Source organism: Syngnathus floridae, chromosome 2 (assembly GCF_059516105.1).
Source record: "Syngnathus floridae isolate MCC-2025c chromosome 2, RoL_Sflo_1.0, whole genome shotgun sequence".
Taxonomy (NCBI): Eukaryota; Metazoa; Chordata; class Actinopteri; order Syngnathiformes; family Syngnathidae; genus Syngnathus; species Syngnathus floridae.
Genome location: NC_142414.1, coordinates 2445320 through 2465000, shown reverse-complemented (window position 1 = coordinate 2465000; position 19681 = coordinate 2445320). Strand labels below are relative to the sequence as shown.

General features: G+C 46.5%; 2 protein-coding genes and 2 long non-coding RNA genes across 20 annotated transcripts in view; 3 read left to right on the top strand and 1 right to left on the bottom strand.

The window, feature by feature from the left end:
• The window catches only part of LOC148401278 (tumor protein D54-like), a 92110-nt gene that overhangs the window by 270 nt on the left and 72159 nt on the right, over window positions 1-19681 (top strand). For all 16 annotated transcript variants that reach the window (XR_015857086.1, XR_015857085.1, XM_088368633.1 and 13 more), the window contains exons 2-3: window positions 2805-2962; window positions 8289-8437. Coding sequence is in view for 14 of the 16 variants with exons in the window: in XM_088368633.1 (XP_088224759.1) it covers window positions 2805-2962; window positions 8289-8437 (307 nt within the window). In the remaining 2 variants the exon portion in view is untranslated. The remainder of the gene's footprint in view (window positions 1-2804; window positions 2963-8288; window positions 8438-19681) is intronic.
• Window positions 2986-3588, top strand: LOC148401281 (uncharacterized). Its single transcript, XR_015857088.1, has 2 exons — window positions 2986-3190; window positions 3284-3588. It is a non-coding gene; the product is annotated as an uncharacterized LOC148401281 (long non-coding RNA).
• Window positions 8444-18363, top strand: LOC148401279 (uncharacterized). Its single transcript, XR_015857089.1, has 2 exons — window positions 8444-10491; window positions 10605-18363. It is a non-coding gene; the product is annotated as an uncharacterized LOC148401279 (long non-coding RNA).
• On the bottom strand, window positions 9454-12605 carry LOC148401280 (uncharacterized). 2 transcript variants are annotated; one of them, XM_088368623.1, is made up of 2 exons: window positions 10101-12605; window positions 9454-9965 (listed from the first exon to the last, which is right to left on the bottom strand). In XM_088368623.1, the coding sequence occupies exons 1-2, from the start codon at window positions 12600-12602 to the stop codon at window positions 9612-9614; spliced, it is 2856 nt and encodes a 951-aa protein (XP_088224749.1). In that variant the 5' UTR covers window positions 12603-12605; the 3' UTR covers window positions 9454-9611. The 2 variants fall into 2 exon arrangements, with proteins under 2 accessions (XP_088224749.1, XP_088224750.1); XM_088368624.1 differs by having other exon boundaries at window positions 9625-9776; window positions 9842-12605.

Genomic DNA, 19681 nt, shown 5'->3' with positions numbered 1-19681 from the left:
ATGAGAGAAAATGTGAAAGTCTAAAGTTAATGCATTGCAACGTGCATGTAAAAGTTGGATGTGTGTGAAGGCCTACAGATGTGTCATTTTGGTCGCTTGTGTATCGAACCGAAAAGAACGGAATTGGCTCGCTGCTACATGCTATATGACCAATGATGCTACAAAAAAGAATGCTCTTGTATAGTTAAGTGACTTTGGCGCATTTTCTCGTATTTACATGACGTTGAAACACTACGTCTCCTGTTTAAATTGTATCTCGCAAACAACCTCAAGGCAAATGTGAACTGTTTTGGTGACATTTGAAAAGCAGTTTTCCTGGCACTGCAAGCAAGGCCGTCTTGTTGACAGCTGACAGAATTCGACGTTGACGTCACTTTCAGATCGTTGTAAGATATCCTCCATTTGAGAGCCTGAAGTGACTCTTCAAAGTGTACCTTCTGTGAGGGTCCACTCGACTGTTTGATGTAAAAGTTCAGCCACATAGAGCGTATATTTTCCTATGATTTTAAACCAACTTTAGCGCCAATTTACTTTGTCCTTGGCCAGGTTGAACACATGACTCTGGCTTTCAGTTTATACTCAGAGGTGTCAAATACATGTCCACAAAATAAAAAACATCTGCCACAGCAGGGAGGTAGCTTGTTAAGCCTAATTTCCACCGACGGATGGTACCTACCCTGCTCCACTCTACTCTGCTTCGGTCTTCCCGGCTCTACACTCTAAGAGTACTTCTCCACAACTTGGCATACGTCACATCATAGTAGGGTGACCAGATGTCATATTTTTCCCGGGTATGTCCAACTTTTGAGCCCTAACAAAATGTCCAGGGGGAATTTCAAAATCTTGAAGAATTTTGTTGGACTGCCTCAAACATAATACATGTACAGTAAGTACATTGTCAATAGAATTACCACTCCATTCCATTTCACTCAATTCCAGGTTTTTCTGTGTAGTTCGCAAAGAAGTCACGCCCTTCTTCTCAAATCTAGTCACTTTGCTACGAAGTAGGGTGGGCTGGCCAGTCTACAGCGAGTGTTTACAGGCAATGCCAAAACGAAAATGCGCGTTCACGGAGTTGAATAAAAAAAATTCCCGTGCTTTCGCCAGGGTTGTGATCCTTATGAAGCTGAGTGCTTGACATGCAAGGCAGGCAGTTACGTGTCTGTGGCAAATAAAGTTGCCAATGCACCCCGCAAGAGGACTGAAGAGGATCCCTTTTTTTTTCTTCAAGTGCTGCACCGATGGCCATATTTCGTTTGTCTTTTTTTACTTAGTGTACCACTTTAAAACTAACAGATGTCATTTCATTGTACACATATCTTTTGTTAGTGTAAATATGTTTTCGTTATTGTACTATATATGTTGTTTTGTTATTCGGGCCAATAGATGCAATTGCTGTACAGACACCATGTCATTTGTGTCATAACATATGACACAAATGACCCCCCCTCCACTCAGGAAAAAGACCCCCTCACAAAAATCCTCTTTTTCTGGTCACACTACATTATTAGCGACCATCGCTCGCACGCACGAATAACAACGATGGAGAGTGCGTTACTGCGATGGATTGTTGCAACTGCTGATTGGTTTGTGGCTGCTTATTTCAGCCAGAAGACATCAAATTAATAAAGAAGATGGAAGGAAGGTTGTGAAAGCGAAAGCAAACATGTTAAAGAAGTACCGCGGATGTTTAATTTTTTTTGGTTTTTAAAAACATGGGACATGGGACATCTGCCACAAGCGTGTAAATAAAGCATTGTCTTGGACCAATCATTGGCCTCCAAAATATTTACCGTATTTTCCGCACCATAAGGCGCACTTTAAAGCCAAAAATGAAGGTGCGCCTTTTAATAAGGTGCGTCTTGTGTGTGGACCGAATTCCAAATTCTGTATAATTGTTTTGTGTGGCTTCCGTAATATACAGGTGTAATATGTAGACCCAATGAACCAATCAGAGGATATTACGTTTTACGTAGAGAGCCAATCAGAGGACATTAAGTTTTACGTAGATCGGGGCAAAAAAACAATCAGAATACTGTACGTAACACATAGAGTCTGAAGAATATCAGAATATCTCTGCCGCCATTGATAAATAAATACTATCGTTTCTGCAAATCTGTAAAGTTGTTTTGTGTGGCTTCTGCCACACAGAGAGGTAATATACAGACGTAATATGTAGACCCGATGAACTAATCAGAGGACATTATGTTTTTTGTAGATTGGGGCGGTAAACCAATCAGAGGGCTGTACGTACCGCTGCCACCATTGATAAATAATTACTATAGTTTGTGCAAAGCATTAGGACGCTCTAAAATGGCATAGTCAGAGACATGTTTACGAGGCACAATTAGAGCATTCTGGAAAGCTAGGATCATTGCAGAAGAGCAACGTGACAATCACGAGTCAATGACAAGAGGTTACTTAGCATGTTTAGTGGCGAACTTGCCAAACTGTTTAATTTGAATACAGAAGATGAGGACTTGGATGGACTTGCGTATAAATATTGATTAACAATAATGTGAGTACAGTAGAGTACATGGTTAAACAGTAGAATAAAGTACAGCCGAACTCACGGTCTTGCTCCCACGACGTGTTTTTGTCTACCGTAATTTATGGCATGCATGTGCGCTATAATGCGGTGCGCCCTATGTGTTGATTAAATACAAAATAGACCCCACGATTGAGTCTGCGCCTTTTCACCCGAAAGCGCCTTATGGTGCGGAAAATACGGTAATATGTATTTTTTAATCAACGAATGTGTATGCTTTCATTTTTACCTTCATTGTTTCTTGCGTGCGGTGCAGATGTCAACTTGAACTCCCCTAACAAGGGTCTGCCCGTGGAACATGCCAGCAGCCTAGTAGATTTTCCGGTGGAAGGGGCGCAGAGAGGTTTGGGCAGCCCCCTCTCACCAGGCCTGACAGAGGAGGAAGCTGAGGCTCTTCAGAATGAGCTTGCCAAGGTCAGTGTTACTGGTTTCAAATTTTGACACTTTCTGCTGTTTCTCTTTTGTTGCAACGCATCATTTTGTCATTTTGTGTCCTCTTTAGTCCCCCTACTGAACTTGGCAATGCTCCAAATTACGGCTGCACAATATATTGAAAAAACATCAGCACTGCAAAAATGGCCCTGAAATATGCATATTAGAAAGACGTGCAATATGTTTTCTATATGCTTTTTTTCTGATTCAGTGAGTTACCACCTGTTGCGTTTTGTTCAAGATGTCCGTCGTTGAGCAAAGAAAACAAAGATGTGGAGTAATAGTTGGTTCTTTATTTGCAAGATCTTGGGTTGCTTCACGGCAGTCAGTACAAGTGCACTTCAGCAGATGAGACCAACAACGTCAGACTCCAGATCAGAAGGTTTTATACTGTCCGCAAGCAGGAATACGGAAGGGGAGGGGAAAAGAAGGAAAAACATATCCTTATAAGAATGTCTTATCTACTGAATGTTTTGTATCAATGTTTCATGACGTTAATGAGCTCTGCCTTATGTGCAATGGAAGTCACCAAGCTGTGTGTGCCGTGTCTGTGCTCTGATGGAGCAACTGTTTGTATAAATTAATATAAAATTAATATAAAACATTTAGACATTGCTGTTGCTCCCTTTTCAGTCCCCCTTTTGACCTCGACAGAAGTCAACCAAAAAACAAGGACAAACTAACAAAGTGTGTCATGAACACGTGAATATTGGAACATCTGATAAGCGGCTGGTCAATCTAACTCGTGGCTCTCAATTACAGTAGTCATCAGTCCGTGTCACAAAGAGCGGAATCAAGGAACACAACAACATCCATAAACCATGTAAAACGAACACAGATGATACACGTGCTCACGCTAGGTTTGGGGGAATAGTGGCGGCTGTAGGCATGAGAGTATCGATGTCCGTCCAGGTGTCATTTGAATGTGCGTCGGGAATTTGTACCAATTGGATGGGAGTTCGTAATTTGATCCATACCAGTGGAGAAATGATGAAGAGAGCAAGAGCATAAATACCTAGCATTAAGAGAGTAAATGAGGGAGGACAGGGTGGGGGTTGCAAAGGTGATACATGATCAAAAACTTCAATGTTAGCAAGAAACTGCCGTGAGGAGGAGGTCTCGCCTCAATTCTCCTGTTCAACTTGAGTGTGTGAGTGAAAAACCTGCGGCATGCTATAATGCAGGAAAAGGCTCACACGGTCTCTTTGCCTTAGGTGATCAAAATGTTGTCAATAACATCAGTCCAAGATAACACTTGCTCGTAGTAGTTCAGCCGTTGGGGGCTTGGCACGCCTGCTGGTTGAGGGTTAGCACAGTTCTTACCCGCTTTGCAGCTCTGCTCTGTCCGGAAGGAATCTGAAAATGTCTGCTGTGCAGTCTTTGTCTTCAGTGGCTCAGGGTAGACTACCTGGCCACCAAGGGGAAGAGGATTATTCTGCCTCTTTTTCGATTGGGAGTGGGGACGCTGTCGATGGCGGATCTGGATCTTTGCAGGAATCCTTCACAGGGGCACACTGGGATAGATGATACCACGCGTCTCCTTTGCCGGCCAGCCGGACGGCATGCGATGTGCGCTCCACCACTGCAAAGGGTCCAGTCCACCGAGGCTTTGTCCACTTTCTCTTCAGGACTTTCAGCCAGTTAGTTGGGGTGATTTGAATCTCGGCGGCACCATCTGGGTCTGCTGCAGTGTGCTCAACAAACCTGGAATTATAAAACTGGACAATTGGTCTAAGATGCGTGTGCTCGCTTACCACCATCCGGATCAGCAACTGGAAGGGCCAAAATTGGCCCAGGAAAACAGCGACTTTTCTGCAACTCAAAAGGGGTGTGGCCAGTTCGGGGATTAACAGACATATGCACACACTTCAATGCGAGAGGGAGTGCTTGAACCCAATTCAAATTCAGTGTATCTTTCAGTTATCTATGTCTCATGTTCAATTCAATTCATGTTCAAAGCATTCATCATTTTCCCAAAATGGTTCATGGTTCAACTGCTGAATCTTTTAATATACATAATATTTGATAATAGGCCTTCACACTTATTTTACACCATTCACTTCCTTCTTCTTCTTCTTCTTCTTCTTCTTCTTCTTCTTCTTCTTCTATTTTATTCTCCTCACTTTTCTGTCCTTCTACTACTTCCACATAATTCAACCGATTCACTCCATTCCACTTTTGACGTATTCCAAATATTCACGAGATGAGGGCTTCCATTTTTCTCGTTCCGAAAATTTTCCGTTTTCGCAAAATTTGCAAATTTATGACAACATTTTCCCCATTCATTCTTAATGGCACATTCAGCATTTCACATTTACGTCGTTCCAGTTTGAAATTCATATCATTCACCACATTCAAATCACATTCGGAAAGATTCTCGACATTCCCAAAATTGCCAAATTAAAAAAATTCACGTTGTCACGTTAAGAATTTCCGCAAAATTTCACAAAATGTCGTTTTTCACCTCTAATTTCTACATTTTTCAAGTAATTCAACTCATTCCAACATCATTCTGCAGCATTCCCCCAGAAGTTATTCAGTTTCTTCACCTTCACACGCAATTTCTCCAGAAACTGCATTTTCTAGTTATTATTCTTTAATCAAACATATTCCCTATTCCTTGTAATTGGTCTATTTATCTCCTACATTAAATGACCTTCTAAATATTTGTTGCTTATCTTGTAGCTGTATGATTCATCACCGTTTGCAGTTCGTCTTAAAAAAAAAAAAAGATTAAACCTTATCCTTCCATCACTGTATGTTGAATTCTTACATGCCCTGTTGAGGCTTCAAAAACAAGTACATTTGAAAAAACATTGAATCTCATAATTTACAAATTGATTCTACTTACTCATTTACACTCACTCTCCCCCCTTTGACACATTCATACAATGTGTTAAATCGTGTCATTAGGGATCAAAAGGAACCAACGAAGCGTGCCGGCATAGTATCATACCGATCGTACCATTTTGTTGTCAGTGGTGCCCCTGATCAATCATCAAATCCTATGTATTCCAATGTGTACTATACTTTCAGGTGAGAGGAATTTTATCCTCTATCGTGATCACAACACCCCAACTCCAAACTATCTTGGCCAATCATATTGCGCACGCACACACCCACACACTCACAGACACACGGGCGCCCATTCATTCACCCCTACAACTCAACTCTCATCCCATAACAAGCAAATTTAGTATGCAAGTGCGCAAGCAAACATTGAATCCTAAAAATAATTCTACCTGTTTGGACAGTCTCGCCAATTAAATCTTTCGTAAATACATCAATCCAAGTTTCAATAAAATTATCAATAAATATTTCTACTCGAGAGGCTAAGTGTGGGTCTGTGTTATGGGGGATCATGCAGCAACAGATGGCTCCCAATAAAATTATCCTAATCAATTATTCTCATCGATAAGCTAGGAAAGAATAATCAGACTAATTCCTCTGGCTCTTTACTTTGTCTGATGTTTTACTTTATCATGTTGTTAACTGTCGCTTTTTATGCATAATGAATTTAAAGGTCAGAAGTTCTTACAGCCCGTTTAACTCTCTTTTTAATGGACACAACTCTCTCACAACATAATTTCCACTGAGGTGTAATTAACTAACAACTATTGCATTGATTAGGTACATTGAGCAACCTCGCTCCCTTTTGACTGAATTCAATTTGGTCCAAATGTCTTATTCCCAATTGAAAAATTTTACTTGGCTAAATTTCAACTCCTTTTAAGTTTCACGAGCCAAAATATCTGTTCCCACTGCTTGTTTCCTACCGTTTTAGTATACTATCTGTATTATCCAAATCTATTCCACACATTATTCCCATATTATCAAAACTCCTCAGTTATGTCAAACTCAGTGCCAAGCAAGCTTCTCCTCATATGCACGAGCATGTTTGACGTGTTACTGTACAGTTTTATTTAACGCAAACGACAAATAACTTGCGCTCGGTTAATGGTACGACCACCATCCTCTTTCCTCTCATTCGGAAATCCAAAATGTCTCCACATGGCCGACCGGAATGTGGGTGTGGGCGCTGCTAGTTCGGGTTTGTCCATCATTGCTGTCAAATCACATGTGAGTTTATGCTGGATTCAAGTCCTCAACAGAGTGCAGAATTATGACGTGCACGGCCAAACCGCAGTTTAGGATGACTGCACGAGTAGTTGAACCAAATTACTTGGAACCGAGGTTTTCCAGTTTGGTTCAAAACCGTTACACCTCTACTATTTGGTCATGACTCACTGTCTGACCACAGCCCTCATGCGCCCTCATGCGGTTTAAGTGAAAACATGTGAAGTGATCTACTACACTATAGTAAGTAGAAAATGTGTTAATGATCAAGTAATAAAGTGTTAATAATTTCACATATAAGTCGCTCCTGATTATAAATTGCACCCCCGGCCAAACTATGAAAAAAACTGCGACTTGTAGTCCGGAAAATACGGTACTTGAAACTTTGGGTCATTCATCCAAAGGAATTAAAAATGAAAAGTTACCTGAAGCATTTTAATGTTGTCTTATTTTCTGAGTTTGGTCATGCGACATTTGCAAGCTGAGCTGAGTTTGGGCGTTGGCTGAGGCTTCAACAGTGAGGTTCGTTTCTGTTGGCAGCGAGTGTCAAAATGGCCACCCCCTGATATGAATCAAAAGGGGTTGATTTATCTGCTTAATTCATATTCCGAAACTGCAATAATAATTTGACTGCCATGTTTAGACTTGTGGTGGGGCATAGAACATATTGTTAAAACAATAATAATTATAACATTCACTTCCCCTGTAAGCCTTTTTCGGTGGTGCATTTTCTGGGCTTTATATTTTGGTTAAAGCATTTCCTATAATCTAATGTGGAAAAATGTGTGGAACAGATGGTTCAAGTGGCTAAAACTCAAATTACTGAATAATACATTTACAAAATGCAACGGCGTCTTCAGTTCATCGTATTAATTTATGAAATTTGTTCTGGCGCGATTAGGCAAGCGTAAATAAATTTAGGTGGCATGAAACAGTCAAAGGCTACTATTATTTAGAACCATATCTTGTCACGTTGCTACTGACATGTCATCAGTCTAGTTTGCGACAGTAGAGACACACTTCAATCTCAAACGTTTGTGTTTAAAATTAATTCTCTAACTAAATCTTCTTGACACTAAAAATGTAGTAATTTTGATTAATGAGCTAGGCGTACTTTTTATTTTGTGATGTCCCATTGTTTTCTACTTTTGTATACTTTCCTTTATTGAAGGCCTTGTTGGTGCCATTGAATCGAACTTTGTTCATGTGCCCCGTATCTTTTGCTTTTCAGGTGGAGGAGGAGATCAGCACCTTACGTCAGGTTCTGTCCGCCAAGGAGAGACATGCCGCAGAACTCAAGAGGAAACTGGGCCTCAGCCCTCTCAATGAGTTCAAACAGAATCTCACAAAGAGTTGGCAGGATGTGCAGACTTCCAACGCGTATGTATTTGTGTACACTTTTATTCTGACACTTTCAGACACAATTTAGACGTGCACGGCTTTCTCTGAGTTCCCTTGGGTCCTTAAAAAGTCTAAAATTGAAAGAGTAAAATTTAGGGCCTTAAAAAGTCTTTAAATCACCCATATTTTCATCCTACACCCTACATCTTAAATTTTAACCAGTCTAGTCTTAAATTTACTGCATTTTCCGCACCATAAGGGGCACTTAAAAGCCTTTAATAGTCTCAAAAATCGAAGGTGCACCTTGGCAGCAAGTAACAATGAGCAAGAGGAGACGGAAGAAAAAGAGGCTACGACTTCTAAGAAAAGGATAGCTGCATTTAAAAGAAATTTTCCGGAGTCCTACTTCAAATATGGATTTATTGCCGTAGGTGACTCTGACACGCCAAGCCCACACTGCATAATATGTGGCGACAGGCTAGCTAACGAGGCAATGAAGCCTTCTAAAGTGCTTCGCCACATGGACACCAAGCATCCTTCATTAAAAGACAAACTTTTGGAATATTTTGAAAGAAAAAAACGTGAACAAGAAGGACGGAAGCAATTACTGAAGGCCGCCACAACCACATCAACAAATGTGAGTGCACTGAGAGCATCATTCTGAGTGGCTAACCGTATTGCTAACGCCAAGAAACCTTTTTACTGTTGGTGAATCTAACGTAATGGTGAGTTTTCTTTTTATGTGGTTTATATATATTTTTTATGCCAGTCGTATCATTTTATTTCATCGTATTCAAATCCATCCATCCATCTTCTTCCGCTTATCCGGGGTCGGGTCGTGGGGGCAGCAGCTTTAGGAGGGACTCCCAGACTTCCCTCTCCCCAGCCACTTCATCCAGCTCATCCCGGGGGATCCCAAGGCGTTCCCAGGCCAGCTGAGAGACATCAAAGTCAAAGTCAAAAGTCAAAGTCAGCTTTATTGTCAATTTCTCCACATGCCAAAGACACACAAAGAAACCGAAATTTCGTTCCCCCCTATCCCACGGTGACAAGACATGGCTCACAACAGACAAACAGTAAACCAGTATAACAAAAGCGTGCTGAATAAATAATGAATAAATAACACAACAATAAATAAATAAATAATTAATTAAGAGGAGCGTAAAAACGCGTACAGCAGACATTCCCGAAAATAGCGCAACAGTGCCGCACGCTACGCAGAAGGGGGTAGCGAGTTCAGGGCCCTAACAGCCTGGAGAAAGAAGCTGTTGGCGAGTCTGGTGGTGCGGGAGCGCAGGCTCCTGTACCTCTTCCCAGAGGGCAGAAGGTCAAACAAGGAGTGAGCCGGGTGACTCACATCTCTGGCAATCGAGGTTGCCTTGCGGGCGAGATGGGAGGTGTAAATGTCCTTCAGGGAGGGAAGCGAAGCACCAATAATCTTACCAGCCGTATTCACTATGCGCTGCAGGGCCTTCAAGTTCTGTTCAGTGCAGTTACCACCCCAGACAGCGATGCAACTGGTGAGGACGCTCTCAATGGTGCCACGGTAGAATGTAGACAGGACTGCCTGAGGAGCACATGCACGCCTGAGCTTCCGCAGGAAATACAGGCGGCGCTGAGCTTTCTTTGCCAGTGACGAGGTGTTCGCGGACCAGGAGAGGTCCTCACTGATGTGCACCCCCAGGAACTTGGTGCAGCTCACCCTCTCCACCACAGCACCGTCGATGATCAGCGGCAGGTGTGTTGTGTGACCCTTCCGGAAGTCCACAATGATTTCCTTGGTCTTACTGACGTTCAGCAGGAGGTTGTTGTCCCTGCACCACGTGGTCAGAAGGTCAACTTCCGACCTGTACCGAGTCTCGTCGCCCTTCGTGATGAGACCCACCAGAGTCGTGTCGTCAGCAAACTTCACTATGCGGTTGTCGCTGTAGGTCGCAGTGCAGTCATGCGTCAGCAGGGTGAAGAGCAATGGACTGAGCACGCAGCCCTGGGGGGCCCCCGTGCTCAGCGTGATGCTGGCGGAGATTTTGTCGCCAACACGCACCACCTGAGGCCTCTGACAGAGGAAGTCCAGTATCCAGTTGCAGAGGGAGGTACTGAGGCCCAGCTCGTCGAGTTTGGAGATGAGTCGCTGCGGCACAATGGTGTTGAAGGCAGAGCTGAAGTCCACAAACAGCAACCTCACATATGAGTCCCTTCTCTCCAGGTGGGTGAGGGCCGAGTGGAGGGCAGAGCAGATGGCATCCTCAGAGGACCGCTTGGCACGGTACGCAAACTGGAAAGGGTCAATGGTGGGGGGGAGAACGGACTTGATGTGCTCCAAGACCAGCCGCTCAAAGCACTTCATGATGATGGGCGTCAGTGCCACAGGGCGGTAGTCATTGAAGCAGGACGGTGCAGGTTTCTTCGGCACAGGAACGATGGTGGCAGCCTTGAAACACGAGGGGACGATGGCCTGCTGCAGGGAAACGTTAAAGATGTCTTTGAAGACACCCGACAGCTCCCCAGCGCAGTCCTTCAGCGCTCGACCCGGGATGTTGTCAGGGCCCGCCGCCTTACGGGTGTCAATAGCGGCAAGCGCCCTCCTCACACCGTCGGCAGAGAGGCGCAGGGGCTGCTCGTGTGGGGGGGGAGTGGTCTTCAGCGGGCAAGTGCTGTTCTGGGCGTCGAAGCGAGCAAAGAAGCGGTTCAGATCGTTCAGCAGGCGGACGTCGCCCTCACAGCTCCTCGGCGCGGGCTTGTAGTCTGTGATGGTCTGAATGCCCCGCCAAAGGCTACGTGCGTCCTTGCTGTCCTTGAAATGGGTGGAGACCTTGCACGAGAACGCCTTCTTCGCTTCTTTGATGCCTCGGGACAGGTCGGCCCTCGCTGTCCTCAAGCCAGCCTCATCCCCTGCCCTGAAAGCCTTGTCCCTGGCCCTCAACAGTCTGAGGACAGCCCCCGTCAGCCACGGCTTCCAGTTCGCGCGAGTGACGACGGATTTCGAGCAAGTCACATCATCGATGCACTTCGTGATGTAAGAGGTAACAGAGTCAGTATATTCCTCTATGTCCGTCCAATCGTTGTAGGTGGCTGCCTGCTTAAACAAGTCCCAGTCAGTGGTGTCGAAGCAGTCACGAAGTGCATCGGAGGCACCCTCAGGCCACACTCGAACCTGCCTCCGAACCGGCCTGGATGCCTTTACCAATTGTCTGTATGCGGGCAAAAGCAAAACGGTGAGATGGTCAGAAAGCCCCAGATGGGGGAGGGGGGTGGCTTTGAAGGCTCCCTTTTGCGCCGAGTAGACCAGGTCCAGGAAGCTGTCTCCACGTGTCGGAAAAGGAACATGCTGGTGAAGCCTCGGGAAAACAGACTTCAGGTTGGCATGATTGAAGTCTCCAGCGAAGATGGTGAAACCGTCAGGGTGCGCCGTTTGCTGTTCACTGACGGCCTGGTACAGTTCGCCAAGCGCCGCGGTCCTGTCTCCTTCGATGTTGGAAGGCGGGATGTATACCGCGACTAGCAGAATCGCGGTAAATTCCCTCGGCAGATAAAAAGGACGGCACTTAATGATCACAAACTCCACAAGCGGCGAGCAGTGCTTACATACCATCACAGAGTCCCGGCACCATTCTTCTCGGATGTAGACGCATATTCCACCTCCTCGCGACTTTCCCCCTCGTACAATGGCACGGTCCGCCCGATAGCACGCTAGCCGCTCCAGATGCACCGCAGAGTCCGGAATGTTGTCACTCAACCAGGTCTCGGTGAACACGAGCACACAGCAGTTCCGCACCGTCCGGTTCGTAGACCTCAGCAGGCGAACGTAATCCATTTTGTTGTCCAGCGATCGAACATTCGCCAGAAGAATGGAGGGCACCGCCGGTCGCGCTGGGTTGGCCGCCAGCCTGGCCCGGACGCCTCCGCGCTTGCCCCTCTTCTGCTTCCTCGCACACCGTTTCCGACGACTCCCAACCGGGGGAGGAATAGCGGGTGAGGTCGGCGACGGATCAGGACGTAGCAGTCCGAGCGCCTTTAATGTCGACGCTTCAAAGTCCAGAACGCCGCAAAACCCACTTCTGCCGATGTCAAGCAGAACCTGCCTGCTGTACTTGTAGCACGGACGAGACGAACACACAAGACTGTCGGACGAACACTCATTAGACGAACAAATCACCGTACTGACGGGACAGAGAGTGGCCGCTGCGTGTGCACGCGCCGCCATCTTGAATCTTGAAAAAAAGACATAGTCTCTCCAGCGCGTCCTGGGTCGTCCCCGGGGTCTCCTACCGGTGAGACATGCCCGGAACACCTCCCCAGGGAGGCGTCCAGGAGGCATCCTGATAAGATGCCCGAGCCACCTCATCTGGCTCCTCTCAACGTGGAGGAGTAGCGACTCTACTCCGAGTCTCTCCCGGATGACCGAGCTTCTCACCCTATCTCTAAGGGAGAGCCCGGACATCCTGCGGAGAAAACTCATTTCGGCCGCTTGTATCCGAGATCTCGTTCTTTCGGTCACGACCCATAGCTCGTGACCATAGGTGAGGGTAGGAGCGTAAATCGACCGGTAAATTGAGAGCTTTGCCTTTTGGCTCAGCTCTCTCTTCACCACAACGGACCGGTACAGGGTCCGCATTACTGCCGACGCTGCACCGATCCGCCTGTCGATCTCACGCTCCGTCCTCCCCTCACTCGTGAACAAGACTCCAAGATACTTGAACTCCTCCACTTGGGGCAGGATCTCATCCCCGATCCGGAGAGGACCCTCCTCTCCAGCACCCCTGAATAGACCTTACCAGGGAGGCTGAGGAGTGTGATTCCCCTGTAATTGGAACACACCCTCCGGTCCCCCTTCTTAAAGAGGGGAACCAGCACCCCAGTCTGCCAATCCAGAGGCACTGTACCCGATGTCCACGCAACGTTGTAGAGGCGTGTCAGCCATGACAGCCCCACAACATCTAGAGCCTTTAAGAACTCCGGGCGGATCTCATCCACCCCCGGGGCCTTGCCACCGAGGAGTTTTTTGACTACCTCAGTGACTTCGACCCCAGAGATTGGAGAATCCGCCTCAGAGTCTCCAGGCCCTGCTTCCTAAATGGAAGGTGTGTAGGTGGAATTGAGGAGGTCTTCGAAGTATTCTCCCCACCGACTCACGACGTCCCGAGTCGAGGTCAGCAGCACGCCATCCCCACTGTAAACAGTGTTGACGTTGCACTGCTTCCCCCTCCTGAGACGCCGGATGGTGGACCAGAATTTCCTCGAAGCCGTCCGAAAGTCATTCTCCATGGCCTCACCGAACTCCTCCCACGCCCGGGTTTTTGCCTCAGCAACCGCCGAAGCCGCGTTCCGCTTGGCCATCCGGTACCTGTCAGCTGCCTCCGGAGTCCCGCAGGCCAAAACGGCCCGATAGGACCCCTTCTTCAGCTTGACGGCATCCCTTACCGCCGGTGTCCACCAGCGGGTTCGGGGATTGCCGCCACGACAGGCACCAACGACCTTACGGCCACAGCTCCGGTCGGCCGCCTCAACAATGGAGGCGCGGAACATGGTCCACTCAGACTCAATGTCCCCCGCCTCCCCCGGGACGTGGGAAAAGCTCTGCCGGAGGTGGGAGTTGAAGCTCTTCCTGACAGGAGATTCTGCCAGACGTTCCCAGCAGACCCTCACAGAGCGTTTGGGTCTGCCAGGTCTGACCGGCATCTTCCCCCACCATCGGAGCCAACCCACCACCAGGTGGTGATCAGTTGACAGCTCCGCCCCTCTCTTCACCCGAGTGTCCAAAACATGCGGCCGCAAATCCGATGACACGACTACAAAGTCGATCATCGAACTGCGGCCTAGGGTGTCCTGGTGCCAAGTGCACACATGGACACCCTTATGTTTGAACATGGTGTTCATTATTGAAAATCCGTGTCGAGCACAGAAGTCCAACAATAGAACACCGCTCGGGTTCAGATCAGGGGGGCCGTTCCTCCCAATCACGCCCTTCCAGGTCTCACTGTCATTGCCCACGTGAGCATTGAAGTCACCCAGTAGAACGATAGAGTCCCCAGAAGGAGCGCTCTCCAGCACTTCCTCCAGGGACCCCAAGAAGGGTGGGTACTCTGAGCTGCTGTTTGGTGCATAGACACAAACAACAGTCAGGACCCGTCCCCCCACCGGAAGGCGGAGGGAGGCTACCCTCTCGTTCACCGGGGTGAACCCCAATGTGCAGGCGCCCAGCCGGGGGGCAATAAGTATACCCACACCTGCTCGACGCCTCTCACCGTGGGCAACTCCAGAGTGGAAGAGAGTCCAGCCCCTCTCGAGAGGGCTTGTACCGGAACCCAAACTGTGTGTGGAGGCTAGTCCGACTATATCTAGTCGGAATCTTTCTGCCTCGCACACCAGCTCGGGCTCCTTTCCAGCCAGAGAGGTGACATTCCATGTCCCAAGAGCCAGCTTCTGCAGCCGGGGATCAGACCGCCAAGGTCCCTGCCTTTGGCTGCCGCCCAGCTCACATTGCACCCGACCCCTTCGGCCCCTCCCACAGGTGGTGAGCCCATGGGAAGGGGGACCCACGTTTCCATTTTGGGCTATGCCCGGCCGGGCCCCATGGGCGAAGGCCCGGCCAACAGACGCTCGCCTTCGAGCCCCGCCTCCAGGCCTGGCTCCAGAGGGAGGCCCCGGTGACCCGCGTCCGGGCGAGGGAAAACAAAGTCCATTTATGTTGTTCATCATAAGGGGCTTGGGTGAGCCGTGCTTTGTCTGACCCCTCACCTAGGACCCGTTTGCCATGGGTGACCCTACCAGGGGCATGAAGCCCCCGACAACATGGCTCCTAGGATCATAGGGGCATGCAAACCCCTCCACCACGATAAGGTGACGACTCGCGGAGGGGTCGTATTCAAATATTTATTATAAATATATTATTTATTTATATAAATGTATTTATTTAAATAAAGGCCGGTCCGCAAAAATATTTCTTACACGTAACCGGTCCGTGGCGCAAAAAAGGTTTGGAACTACTGCAGTACATGGTTAAATAGTAGAATAAAATATAACCAAACTCACTGTTTTATTTCCATTTCTTCTTTTTTCCTTTTTTTTTATGTTTACCTTAAATCATGGCATGCATGCGCCCTGTAATGCAGTGCTTCCTATGTGGATTAAGTACAGATTAGCCTCCGAAATGAAGGTTCGCTTTTTAACCCGAAGCCCCTTATAGTGCGGAAAATACGGTATTTTCTTTCATATCCACAAATCATTTTCCGCAGAAAATAAAAGGCGGTATGGTAGAAAGCAATCATTAATTTAATTGATTTTACGCAGTTAAAAACTGCCAATCCCATTGCGTGTCCACTACGCTACCTTCCTGTGGAATTCGTGATGTGTCAAGTCAACTGTTTCTGGTCAAGAAATTCAGGGAAGTTAATGCCCTTGCTGAACAAACTGAGAGCAAGGTGGCTTCAAGATTGCTCAGCTTCTGGCCAAGTCCAATCCCCATAGAAGGGCGGTCAAAGAAAAAGTTGCTGAAATGAAAGCCCTCGAAACTGAGATCAGTGCTAAATGAGATGAACTTTGTAAACTTAGATGTACTGTATATAGTAGTTGTGTTGCGAATATGGTTCTTAGGAAGTTCTGTTATCATCTATCATTCCACCCAGCGGTCCAGCTGTTTAGAGCGGTCAGTGATGGTTTCTCCTGAAGCTGATTTCAATGGGGCAATTTTGTGGGGTGATGGTCCAAGTGCCTTTTTGATGCCGTCGAACACGGGTCTAATGGTGCCTGTGTCAGCAGGATTGAATGTTGCTGCAGAGCTGTAGCCAATAGTCGTTGGCACGTCTAGAGCAGACATGGGCAAACTACGGCCCACGGGCCACATCCGGCCCACTGGGCCATTTAATCTGGTCCGCCAAACCTGAATTAAATGTATTATTAATTTTTTTTGGTCATTTTCCCTGCAATGACTGGGTTTCCAGTAGATGGGGAAACGCCCGCCCGCGCATTTACTCCCAGAAGCAGTGTCAGAAAGCTCGGTGCACACTCACAAGTCGCGTGTACGTACTCAGTAGTACAGACCTGGCGCAGTGCGCGCTCCATTTCTATCAGTGCCGCATTTCGAGTGTGGGCTGTGACGTCAGCATTCTCGTAGTTCGCGCGCTGAACTTTCAGATACAGTTTTACGCTAAAGCCACCCACAAACGTTCCCCTGGAATCCTTCCATTAAAATGAGTGGCCCAAGGAAAAGAAAGGTGGACACTGAGTGCCGAGTGTTAAAAAGAGTGAACAGTTTGGATCGACCTACGTGTGTGAGCAGACGTTCAGCCACATGAACGTCAACAAAGCCCGTCACAGATCTAGGTTAACGGACCGACACCTCGGCTCTATTCTAAGAATTACCACAACAAATTTTACTCCAGACCATGATGCACTTGCAAAAAAGGGAGACCAACAATACTATTGATTTCTTTATTACTTTATTTGGATGTATTCTTTCATTCTTTGATTCTCCAAGATGATATATTTGGTCAGAATGTTTTCCATTTGATGTGATTTCGCCTCATTAGATATATGTACATATTTCATAAATCTGACCTGCAGGCGCTGAAGTGATGGAAATTATTATTCATAATAACAGTGTCGTATATAATGAGAATCACTGATAGTAGTTTTTTGGTGAAATCTTTTTTTAATGCTCTTAATAAATGCATTTGTTTTCAAAAAGCTTTTTTTGAATATCCATGCTTTACTACCTGCTAAAAGTACCTTTACTACCTAGTAAAAGTACAAACCTTTTATGCAATGACCTTTACATGTCATTTCTATTACTTCACAGTAACACTACATCCATCTGCTCCTGGATCGGCCCCCGGTCTAAATTTAGAACCAAATTCGGCCCGCTAGTCAAAAAGTTTGCCCACCCCTGCACTAGGTGGACAGGTCCCGTGGATGTACTATTGAGGCAGAGAGCCAGGATTCTCTCGGAGCCTCCTGTGGGTGGTACCTCTGCTCCCAGGAGTGTGTTCCTGACAGCGAACCCTACTCCGTATTCCCGGGTTTCCTCGGGGGGCTAGAAAAAGGTATAGTCCTTTTCCTTGAGTGAGCCAGATCCTTGGAGTCGTGTTTCCTGGAGGGCCGAGATGTCAATTCTGCGCTTTAGCAGTTCGTTTTTTATAACTGCTGTTTTACGGACATCACTAATCTCTTGTAGGTTGTCATAGTCCTGACATTCCAGCACCCCAGGAGTAATGCTGGAATCTTCGGTAATTTCTTTGTGTTGCTTGGTGTGTGAATGTACAGCCCACTTATTAGGATAGATCCCTGAGCTCCATGCACCCAATGAAGCAGGCAGGCTGTGGCTGCCAGGCAGCAGGGCTCCCCACTCAGCCTTCCTGTTGTCATCCAAAGGAACGGTGAACCGATACATTTGGCAGCAGGTTGGCGGCAGGAGTTGCCAGAACAGTGTTTTTTTTAAAGCATGAGTTTGCCTAACGGAGTCCAAGCTGGGTTTTCTGTCGGAATTTGCTCCCTTAGCCTTTTCATTCCAGACGATGGCTGGGACAGTGGTTAGCGGACGCCAGGGCATATCCACGCGGTGGTGGGCCTGCACATCACGCTTAAGGGCCCACTGTTGCTCCCCGGTCGATCCCCGGCACTTTGGCCTGGAGCCGCGAGACACCCAGTTACCGTGTGTGGCCACGAGGAAGCATGCAAAAGTCTGACGGTGGAGAGGCTTTGTACCGGCTAAGGAGGCTTAAGCACTCGGCTCCTCTTTTCGCCCCCGGAAACAGGGGGCGAGCTGGCGGCAGTACCTGAAAGCAGAAGGTAGCAAGCAGGAAGAAGCATGCAACACGCAGTACTATTCCAACACCACTGCACTTCGCATCACATCGCCCTGTGTGCAAGCACGCACGCACGCGCGCGCACACACACACACACACACACACACACACACACACACACACACACACACACACACACACACACACACACACACACACACAATGCTTCTAGTAATACAGTAATCCCTCGCTACATCGCACTACATTCAGTACATCGCGGATTTCCCCCCCGCCCAAAAAATTGAGGAATTATGGCAGGAAAATTGCCCGCATGCCAGCAGAAGGCAGGGAGTGTCCACACAATTGCAGTAGTATGTATACTTGTACCTTTTTATAAAAAAGTTATAATAATAAGAATTCTAAAACCATATTTACAGTATTATACCTTGTTATAAAAAGATTGTTATAATAATGAGTTTTAAAAACATATTTACAGTATGTACACTTGTACCTTGTTATAAAAAAGTTATAATAATAAAAGAGTTCTAAAAACATATTTTGAGTACGTATACTTTAGATTAGATTCAAATTTACGTAAAGCACAAGTACGGTACAACGAAAAGAAATTTGACATCCAACCAGAAGTGCAAAAAGCAGTAAAGTGCAGAGTAAAAAGAATACTGAGCAGTAGGTACAGTGCAATCAGGTAAATATGAGGTGAGTTATACTATGCGGGATAATATACAAGAGGGACGAGTGCGGATATGACTGGCTAAGTATTTACAATAAGGTGCAGTAGAACAAATATTTGCAGGTGGTACTAGAAAATGCTAATCATAAATATAGGGTTACAAATATATATAGTGTCAGTGTAACCAGATGTGAACAGATATGTACAAGCCGAGTAAGAGTGATGAATGAATATATAGATTATATAGAATTATATGCAGATATGGACAGTATATGCAGGTAATACAGGTGTTGTTGTGGTGGGGTTATTGTGCTGCAGGGTTCAGAATGATAAGCTGCGGAGTTCAGGGCGATGACGGCAGAGGGGAAAAAGCTTTTCCTCAGTCTACTCGTCTTGACCCAAAGAGTCCGATATCGCTTCCTAGAAGGAAGAAGGGTAAACAGTCTGGTTGGGATGACTGGAGTCTTTGATGATGCTGCATACCTTCTTAAGGCACTGTTTTTGGTAAATCGTCTCGATGGTAGGAAGTGATGTGCCGATGATGCGTTGGGCCAGTTTCACCACCCTCTGCCGTGACTTCCGGTCCGCGGCTGAGCTTTAGCTACATACACATGTCTCACGCACACACGCACACACGCACACGAATCATTTTTATGTTCATATTATTTATACATTATTTTCTTTATGTCATTTATACTATGTAATATAGTCTTTACATGTTTAAAATTATTAATATTCTCATGAAAAGATATGCACTTGTATGGTTTAATCTACACTATTTGATATGCAAACAATGTATGTATGTTAAAAAAAGGGTGACACTACTTTGCGGATTTTCACATATCATGG